We start from the raw sequence: 10,265 nt of genomic DNA, 5'->3' as shown, positions 1-10,265 counted from the left end.
CCCGTCCCCGCGGCGCGGGGGCTGCCCGGACCCCCCCGGGGCGGGCAGACGGGCGGTAGCGGCGCTCCACGCGGGGCCAGCGCCGCCGGGCTTGCTGGTGAGACCCCCCCCCCCCCGAGCACCCCCCCCTTTTTCCCCCCAGTCGTCCCGCTGCAGCCGGGGGATGCCCCCAGCCCCCCGCCGATCCCCGAGGGCTGCAGGCACCGGGGCCGTCGGTGCAAGCGGCAACGCGCCGCCGGCAGCGAGCAAGGCAGAAACACTCGCGGGGGCGTTCTCCGTGGCAATCCTTCCCCCCCCCGCAGCTCCGAGCGGAGTTACTTCCTGCGCCCTCCGCAGCGCTCACTCCCCGGCGGGGCAAGGGAGCTCCGAGCCCCGGGGCTGCGGGGGGGCACCGCCCCCCCCCCCCCCCCATCCCCGCCGCCGGAAAACAAAAAAAAAACCCACCCCGAAAGAGCACGGGGGGTACCGGCACCCTCCTGCCAAACCGGCCCCGCGGCGGGAGGCGGGCGGGCGGCGCGGCGCTGCCATTGGCGCGGCGCGGGCCGTCCCACCCCGCCGGGAGGAGGAGGAGGAGGAGGAGGAAGGCTGGAGGCGGGCCCGCACGGGGCGGTCGTTCCAGTCGGGTCGCTGCTGCTGCCGCCGCTGCCGCCGCCGCAGAGGGCAGGGAACCGGGAACCGGGAGCCGGGCAGGGGCAAAGCGGCGGGGCCGGAGCCCCGAGGGGGAGTTGTCGGCCGCGCCGTCGGGGCCGCGCCGGTCCTTGGCCGGAGCCTGCATGGGGCGGCGGCGCTGAGCCCGGCCGCCCCCGCCGCCGCCGCCGCCGCCGCGCTCCCGCCCCGGCCCCGCCATGGCCGAGGCCCCGCAGCTGGTGGACATCGACCCCGACTTCGAGCCGCTGCCGCGGCCCCGCTCCTGCACCTGGCCCCTGCCGCGCCCGGAGTTCAACCCCCCCAGCTCGGCCACCTCCAGCCCGGCGCCGTCGTGCGGAGGGCAGCCCGAGGGGGCGGCCGGGGCCGCGGCCGGCGCTTCGGGAGGGCTCAGCGCCGACTTCATCAGCAACCTCAGCCTGCTAGAGGAGAGCGAGGACTTCGCGGCGCTGCCCCCCGCCGCCGCCGGCCCCCCCCCCGAGGCGGCCGCCTGCCGCTGCGGGGACTTCCCGGCGCCCGAGCCCGGCTGCCGCCTCCACCCGCCGGTGCCGCCGGTGCCGCCGCCCGTGGCCGGTCTGTCGCCGGGTCCCGTGGCCGGGCAGCCCCGCAAGAGCAGCTCGTCGCGCCGCAACGCCTGGGGCAACCTGTCCTACGCGGACCTCATCACCAAGGCCATCGAGAGCTCCCCCGAGAAGCGGCTCACCCTCTCCCAGATCTACGAGTGGATGGTCAAGAGCGTCCCCTACTTCAAGGATAAGGGCGACAGCAACAGCTCGGCCGGCTGGAAGGTGAGGGGCGAGCGGTGGGGGGCCCCGTCGGAGCGGGGGAGGCGCGGGGGGGGGGGGGTTCGGCCGTGCTGGGCGCTGTACGCGCTGCCGCCGGTCGCCTGCGAGCGGCCGGGCACGCTGCCCCCCCCCTCCCGCCCCCCCGGGCTGCTCGCTGCCCGCCGCGCAGTTTGCAGCGCTCCGGCTCCATGCTTTTTTTTTTTTTTTTTTCCCCCCCCCTTTAAAATTTTCACTTTTTTTTCCTCCCCACCCCCCCCCCCCCCCCCAAAAAAAAAAAATCTTACGAGAATAAAGCAGTTCCCCCCGCCCCCCCGCGGTGGGGCACAGGAGGGGCCGCCCCCCCCCCGCCCTCAACTTGCTGCAATCCGCCTTCCCCCCCCCCCCCCCCCCCCTTCTCCCCTGCCCTGCCCCGCCGAAAGCAAAAGTTCACGCCGTGTCACGGCGCCGTTCCCCGGGCGAACGCGGCGGGAGCGCCGCCGCCTCCCGCTCCCGCGGGGCTGGCCGGGGGGGGGGGGGGGGGGGGCTGGGGTTCAACACCTGTGTCGTGGGGGGTGGCCGTCGGGCGCTGCGGAGGCACCGCCGCGTCCCCTCGGAGAGGTGGGGGGGGGGGGGGGGGGGTGTGTGGGGGGGTGGGGGCCGTGCCGACAGCTGCCCCGGCGCGACGGGGTTTGCCGTCGGGCGGCGGAGAGGGGACAGGAGCAAACAGGGATGGGGAAAGAGCGGAGTCAGGACAAGGGTTGCAAAAATACCGCGTGTTTAATGAGTAAGCCGGTGTATTTGTCCTGATGGCTTTGTAAAAGTTGGGTTCCGGGGAGCGTCTTTCTCCTGCGAGAAACGGTGGGACGGAGCTGCCCCCGGCAGCCGGGGCAGGCTGGCACCGGTGGCCGGTTGGCGATGGGGGGTTTGTGCTCAGCCCGGAGCCGAGCCGTCGGGCCGGCTGCCCGAGCGCTGCCTCGCCCCCGGGGACACCCACACACCCACCCCCGCGGGGCCGCCACGTCCCGGAGAGGGGCCCCGGGGGCCCCGGCCGCCCACCCGGGCTGCCGGCGTCGCTTCGCGTGGGGCTGTGCGGCCACCCTGGCCCTCGCCCCCCGTGGCGGTGCCAGCGCCAGGCCTGTGGCACCCACCAGCTCCGCGTCCCGGCGGGTGGCGAGCGCTCGACGCGCTGCGAGCAAACCCCCTTCCTCCCCCTCCTCCTCCTCCTCCTCCTCCTCCTCCTCCTCCTCCTCCTCCTCCTCCTCCTCGGCCTCCGGTGAGACAGTGTCGCCCACCAGTGTCCCCGCTCGCTCGCGGCGGCAGGGCGTGTAGTTTCGTGGCACTGTTGCGCGGGAGCCCTGTCGGAATAAGCTTTAGCCGCCCGTGTAGAGGCAGAGCCTCTTCCCCCCCGCGAGGGATTAGGCGGTGGCGATAAACGTGCGAGGTGCGTGCACCCGGCCACGGGGTGAGCGTGTCCCGCCGTGTTCGTGACTTCGGTCCGGGTGGGGCCAGCCAAACCCTTTGCTTCGCTTTCTAGCATCTGTAATATTTGCCTTTTCTGAAAAAGAAAGTGTTGACTCAAATTGTGTATTTATATATTTTCAGTTGCACAGCTAGCAATGTTTGTTACATCCAATTGCTGTAAATTTATTTGTTTTTTTTTTTTTTTTTTTTTTTTTTTTAGAGGTGAGCAACATCCTGCTAAGGAAATGCAGATTAATCCTAAACTCATTTTTAGCTGAATGCTTTTAAAAGTAATTTGTTAGTTTCTATTGATGTTTGACTAAAAAATTTAAAGGATAATTCTCTGAAGACGTCTTTTATGAAAAGCCTTAATAGGAGTGGAATGATTGATAGCTGACAACTTTTAAATAAGGTAACTTGTCACTTGAAAATGCTGTTTTTTCTCCAGCGGTATTTCGGCCTCCTTGAAAAAAAGCAAGATATATCAATTTCAGAATGAGTAGAAGAGAACTGAAAACCAAACAAACCAAAATTAAAATCAGAGAGCCCCCGAATTCAAGCGAGCAAATAGGAAACTCTGCTGGCTGGGTAACTTATTAGGTGCTTCCTATTTTATTGCTGCTCTTTGTGTGGTGCTTCAGCAAGGAAGAAGTCTCGCACTCCTGGTTCTGAGAGGGCGAGCTCCTTCTGTGCCCACATACCTTCACTGTGACAGGGCGAGCCGTTACCTGGGTGTTTTTTGGCTGTGGTACCCTCTGGCAGAGTGCAGGAGGTACCCTGCCACTGCCAGCGGGTGGATACACATGTACTCTCCCACCATAATTAAATAGTTACTGTGCTCTGCATTGTACGCCTTGCCCTAATCCCTTCTTTCGGCCGCGTCACTGCCAGGCTGCTCGCAGAGTTACACGCTTGCAGATTTCACGGCCTGAGCCAGATAAACGCAACGTTTCTTACCCACCTTTTCAGGTTTAGTCACGGGCAGCCACTGGGTGTCAATGCTAGAATTGATCTGGTTGAGGCGCGCGGCCCGTCTGCCTTGTTCATCGCCATTTATCCACGGCTCAGCCTGAGTAGGGATTATTTTTCTTTTTTTTTTTTCCCGACTGGGAGCTGTTGGTTTGCTGGTGCTCGGGGGGGCCGGGGGGGCCGGCTGTGGGTGCGGGCGTGGGGCTGGGAGCGAAGCCGGAGTGCGAGGAGGAGCGTGGCTCCAGCGAGGGGCACAGATTAGCGCGACTTTGCTGCTGACAGAGGGAGCGCGGGTTCGCCGCAGAGCCTGGCACTGACTTGGGGCCGGGAGTACATTGTGCGCGGGCGTTTCGCAGCCAGAGAGGTGGTTTGTTGTTTTTTTTTTTTTTTTTTTTTTTTTTCTTTTTGCTCTCCCTTAAATAAAGCTTCGAGACACTTCATCATCTCGTTGGAGCTTGCATATTTGTAAGTGCAACAAGGCACCTTTCAAATTATACACAAAATCCATGAAATACACAAGAAATTAAAAAGAATGTGCCCTTTCTGCATAGTGTCAAGGCTGTGTTTCTCACCCAGAAGATGAGGGCTAACTGCTCTAATGCTTGTGAATACATACTGCCCTGATGTAATACCTGATGCTGAGCTGCTTTTTAATTTTTTTGATTGAATAAAGAAGTTCAGCGGTGTCAACATTATCCATTAGGAGCTCAAAATAGCATCCAAATTCTTCCAAGTGAAAATGGCTTTTTAAATAAGAGTAGAAGCTGAAGGTGGTAACATAAAATTCTTAGTAGCAGCTTGTTAAAGTAGGTAAAGCCGTTCCCAGTTACACATGCAAAGTTTATTCCAGACTTCCCGAGCACAAACTCTGCTTTGTGAACAGCCCCCCGGTCGAACTCGAGGGGAGCAAAGTCCGCGTGACCCCCTCTGCGCGGCGGCGACCTTGAGCGGAGCGCTGGAGATGTGCTCTGCCAGGCCGGCTGGGCTGCTGGTCGGGAGCGAGCGCGGACAGCGACCGGCGTCGCTCAGAGAAGGCTGAGCCACAGGCAAGATTCGGTTCAGAGACAACAAAAAAATTGTTGTGAAAGTTGCATGGAAGAACGAAACTTTTCTCCTACTAGCAGTCAAGTGAAAGCAACGGTCTTCCCTTACCTGTGCTTGTGGGAGACGTGGGGCTTAAGAGAGTCTGTAGTCCTCCAAGAACTTCACCGCAGCTGTAGATAACTCTTCTTTACTCAAATCTGACAGCTTTTTGGCTAATCATCATACATGAAATACAAAACGTAAAGCATCTCTGTGATGTGCGTATTTCATGATGTCTTTGCTGTGTGGTGAGACGGTTGAGATGTATTGTGTAGGAGCTATGGCAGTTAAGCTTCCTTGGATGGTCTCCTCCTTTTAGCTGGCTTTTGAAAATGGGTTCTAATCAAAACCTATAATGTTTCTTGAACAGAAAACAGAGTTTTGGTGGCACTCATCTGGAGGTGGATGGGTTGTTTATTTTTCACAGTGGCAGGCGTTAAGGTTGCGTGGGTATTTACACCTCCTCAACTTCTAGCCTCAAGGAAACTTGGTCACCTAAATTTATTTGTTGCCGTTGCTGAAGGAATGAGAAGAGGTGATATCTAGCTGCAGAACGATGAATGGATGTCAGCCTGAAAGCCTGAGGACAAAACAGGCGTGGGACGGGTGCTTTGGGTCGCCTTACCAAAGGAATACTCTGCGGTCATGACTCTATTCTGTAGTGAATTGGTCGCCGTGCAAAATAAATTCTGGGTTGTGGTGTGTTTGGTTCGGAAGCCACACATAGTATGAAGTGTTTGAGAGACTGAGAAATTGAAGAATAATATTTACAGAAGTTATCCGAAGCTTTTGAGTTTTAGGTCAATGAACAATTTAAGTAGTGGAAATGTATACCATTTTTCTAAAGTGAAATGCATACCTCTTTGTGAGGTTTTTGCCACACATTTTTTTTCTTCTACGTGGAAATACCACAATTGCTTTGAAGAGTTGCTGTGCATTCCCTCAATTCTGGTTACATATCCGTAGGCATTTACCTTTGTCCCTTTCGGTGCTTCCCTAGGTGATTTGTGGACCCCCTAGCATCGTGCATTGTGTTACACATACATACAGCGCACACACATGCAAATGCATATGGAAGTATTCAGATTTGGCTTTCTCTTCCGGGATTCTGCCAAGTGAAATGCAGTTACAGTTATACCTTCTTGAGGCACGAGTAACAGCCTCAACAGCTGGAAGCTGTAGTTGCATCTCCTCCGCAGTGACGCCCGATCTCGGAACACTGGCCAGACCAGTCCCAGCCTCTGCCCACCTCCGTGTGGGTTTTCCTGCATAGCGGCTTGCATACCGGCTCACTGCCGCCGAGGAGTCCTTTGCAGCAGCTTTCGTTGTCTGTCTGTGAGTCACCAGCTTGCATTTCACTTAATTTCAGGTGCGAAAGTTCAGCTTACTATTTGCAGGTGCAAGGTGCTCTCCTTGCTTGCCCCCGGATCACTCACGGCAAAGCTGTATCGCAGTGCCAGCCCTTAACTCTTCGTTCCTTTTCAACTTCATTTTGTTTCTCCTTTTACGTTTGCCCTCTTGGCCTGAGCCCTCGCTTGAAGGAAAAAGCCCATTCTGACCTCGAGCCCCTTCGTGGCCGCCCTGGTTTCGGGGCGGTGTGTGGGCTTCCCTGGCCCCAGCCCGCAGGCAGGTTGCGGCCGGGAGGGACCGAGCTGCCTCTCGGCACCCGGGATGCTCAGGGTGCCCCTGCTGCCGTGTGGCCCCGCGTTCGCCGGTGGTTTTGAGCTTCCCATCAGGGCCTTGAATTACGTGCTGGATATGCTCCTCATTTTCCTTGCCCGTTTTCTATTTGCTGTGGTGTCTGTTCAGTTAATTGTACGGCTATAGGTAAGACTAAACACCAAAGCAAAATGCCCGAGTGGCTTTGTGTGCTGACATAATGAACTAAATTTTCCCGAGGTGTCTGACTTCAAAGAACTTCAATACAAAAACTGCTCTCTTTTCCACGATATTCCTTACGACACGCTCAGCTGCCGCCTTAGGATTATTATTTTTGTATCTTTTACACGGTTTCACAAGTTGTCAGTGAAGTTGGTGGTTTAGAGAATTGGGGCGTTTGCTGCGTGGGATGGAAAGGGGAAGCAGTGTCATACAAGGGGATAAAGATGTTTAGGTAAGGTGTTTGGGTTTAGTGGGTTTTTTTTAATGCAATGATGAACAATAACATAGGCAATATTTTGGGTGTTTTAGGTCTTTTGTCAGACTCTAGAAATTATGTACTCTTGAGATGTCTGTTCAGACCTTTTTCAGTTTCCAAGGCATAATACTACCGAAATATACAGTCCTCTGTTTACACAACTGGTGAATATTTTGTAAAATGAGTGCTTGGCTTTTGGAACAAAAATGCTGATACAATTTGCAGCCACAGATTTGTGAAATATGTAGGGCTGTGGCTACAGAGATTCAACCTTCCGCCCTTTCTCTTTTGGGAGAAAGTTCGTATATGAAACAGGGATTTCTAATGGAAGTGATTATATAACCTTGAGTAACGAATACTGAAGCAAGACATAGTGGAGATACCTGGTAAATAGTTTATTGTTTTCCTCTTTCAGAAAAATGTGGAAGACGGATATGCTTACTTTACTGTCAACTCCTGTGAAGAAGGAACTTCAAATTCACTGATGCTGGCTGCAGCTAGTCATAGTTAAGCATATTACCACATGCATACTAATATTTTAATTAATTTTGTAGCATTTTGTTTGTAAGTCTGGTTGCCAAAAGGGCGTTTAAATATTGGGGAAACACTGCTCTTTGTGATGATGGGCTGCACTTCATAAATGAAGTGCACTGGGAAGAGCCACATTTTGAAGAACAGCATCTCTGCTGTTCCAGAGAGAGCTTCAGCATGAATTAAATTGATCTCTGAGGACAAGTGCTATTCACATTTAAGTATTATTTCTAAATATACTTAGTAAATGTTATTCACATGTGTTCATCAAACAAAGGCACTCCATTCCTGCACTGTACTTTGTGAGATGCAGACATCTTAAGTTAGCAGTGCAGCAGCTGTATCATTAAATTTCTTGGTAGGTCTCCACTCCTAACGGAGGATGTGGAGGAATAAAAAGAATGAAGTCAGCTGCTTTTACTGGATTGATGATTATCTGATACGAACTTCATTAGGCCTCATGCTTGTGCTAGATTTCGATAGTGGATACTGATCTTTATCAGATCACTTAAAATAATACCCAAGGAGGCAGATGTGTTTGGTTTTGAAGTGCTTCTGCAGTAAATGATAAAAGTTTAGCAGTGCTTTGCTTTGCGGTACACGGGACCAGAAGTGGCTAGGTTTAAAAATGTAGTTGCTGAAAACCTCCTGGGGCTCTGACAGCTGCCACATCCGACAGATTAGAAATTTGCTGGAGGAGCGGAGGGCAGCACTCGATTTGCTCGGACAACTTACTGTTGTTAAAGGCATCTTGCGTCACTGCACAGTATCAATGATGTTATAGTTCTGTTTGAAAATACGTCTTATTCTAGAGTTAATTAAACTTAAAGGTACAAGTCTTCTCTTGTTCTAGCCTTAGTAACCTAATTTTTGGGAATGTTAGGAATCCATGCAGCTGGAAGTGCATCCAGTCCCGTTGCCGCTTCAAGCCAGCGTGCCAGGGATGGCTGTGATTGCATTTCTAAGCGGCCCGTGTCTCCTTGCGTGCTTTGCTGGTGTGTTAACTGCAGCCCAGGCTCGCGCTGGTGTGAGCCTGTGGGGCTCCTCTTCCATTTTGTCAAGGCTGTTTTTGTTGCATAGGTCTAAGGGGTGTGTGTACTGGGGAGAATGTACTGCGTAAGTGTGGGACATGGTCTCTAAAATAGTACTTACTCAGATTTGAATTCAGGTTGATTGCCAAAAGAGTGCTTGCAAGCAGAGGTGCCCTTAACCCATAGTACTTCCAACTAAATTATATCTCCTAGCTATTCTTTGTAATAAGTAAGAGGTCTTATTTAATTAGCATCTTCATTTTCTTTTTTTTTTTTTTTTGAATATCTATCATTCAGAGGCTACTTCATGCCAGGTCTCCATGCTTCTCTCGTGTCAGGATGCAAAAGGCTGAAGTGGGCTGCTCTGCTTCTTGGGTGTTGGTGTATCCCTCTAAAAATGTTAGAAACACACCCTCCACCCCCTTTTTCATTCAGTTAGTACCAGAACGAAACTTTCACCACGTGCAGAAATCAGGAAATTAAAAACTGTTTAAAATTAAACACGTGGTGTGTGTACACGAAGGAGTCATACACGTAAGAAGCCTTTGTGCTTTCCACAGAAGCTGTGGCTTCGGGGAAAGTTGAAGGCAGGAGATGCAGAGGGCAGCAATCTGCTGGTGAGGCCGATGGGCAGCAGCCGGGGCACCGCTCGGTCTCTTGCTCCGCTGTTGATGTTGCAGAGGAGGAAGGCAGCAGGTGGGCAGAAGGGATCTGTCTAGGATGGCCCGACACCGTCCTGCACCACTGCTCTTCACCTGGAGCTGCTGTTAAACCTCCGGGCTGGAGCTGGCCGTGCATAGGTGGGCAGCAGCCGCTGTGCGCAGGCTGGTTCCCTGCCTGCCCTGCTGCCCTTTCTGCTGGCAGATCCACCGTCTGGGGAATCCCTGCTCTTGCTGATGGTCTCTGCTTTAACGCCGCAGTGACATGTGCCTCCTGGCATAAGCAGAACTTGTGACTGTTTTGTTTATATGCTGACCTATTTAAATTTATACAATTTAATTAAACTTTGATTTGGTTTCTCTTTTTTTGTTCTTTTTTTTTTTTTTTTTTTTTTTTTTTTTTTAATTTTCTTCTTGGCAGTTACTGCGAGCGGGCAGCAGAAGGTCTTTGACTTTGTTTTTTTTTTGGGAAGGGGAGCTCTGGAGTGTTGGGATACAGATGTTCATTTTGTAGAAGAAAGTTGAAGTGAAAATTGCATGCTTTTCTCCCCCTTCCTAAACAAGGGCTATATGTGTAGTTCAGAATATGGACTCTAATTGTCCAAATGCTATTGGCAGTCTCGCTTGCAAATTCTTCAGTTTTCTTATGCTTAACTCCAGAAACTGTGACGTGGGTGGAGTTTCACTTACCCATCACTGACTTTTCACACTACGCAGTTAGATAAGACTGAAGCAACTTGCTATAACTGTGGTGACTTGTTAGACCGCATTTATTGTGCAAATGAGCTTACATCCTGCAAGATCAGCAGAAACGCTTAATGTTTGCCTGGATGGAAATTAATTAAAATTTGGCGACTGAAATTAAAGGAATGGATTTGTTGCCCGTTGTGTTATATGAAGCTACCTCTCAGTTCCCACAGTGGGAATTAGTGCAGTTGCAAATGTTTTTTTTGGCATGTGTGAATTTCAAGTCTGAGTCGGTGCT

The 10,265-nt window shown here is 53.2% G+C and overlaps 1 protein-coding gene across 1 annotated transcript in view; it reads left to right on the top strand.

The window, feature by feature from the left end:
• The first annotated feature begins 629 nt into the window (after positions 1 to 629).
• FOXO1 (forkhead box O1) overlaps positions 630 to 10,265 on the top strand; it is a 67,697-nt gene continuing 58,061 nt past the window's right edge. The window contains exon 1 of the mRNA XM_042806055.1: positions 630 to 1,433. Within this exon, the coding sequence (XP_042661989.1) occupies positions 846 to 1,433 (588 nt within the window). The 5' untranslated portion in view covers positions 630 to 845. The remainder of the gene's footprint in view (positions 1,434 to 10,265) is intronic.

Source organism: Tyto alba, unplaced genomic scaffold (assembly GCF_018691265.1).
Source record: "Tyto alba isolate M040663 unplaced genomic scaffold, T.alba_DEE_v4.0 Super-Scaffold_45, whole genome shotgun sequence".
Lineage (NCBI taxonomy): Eukaryota > Metazoa > Chordata > Aves > Strigiformes > Tytonidae > Tyto > Tyto alba.
Note: the sequence above shows the minus strand (reverse complement) of the source record. Positions and strands in the feature narration are given on the sequence as shown.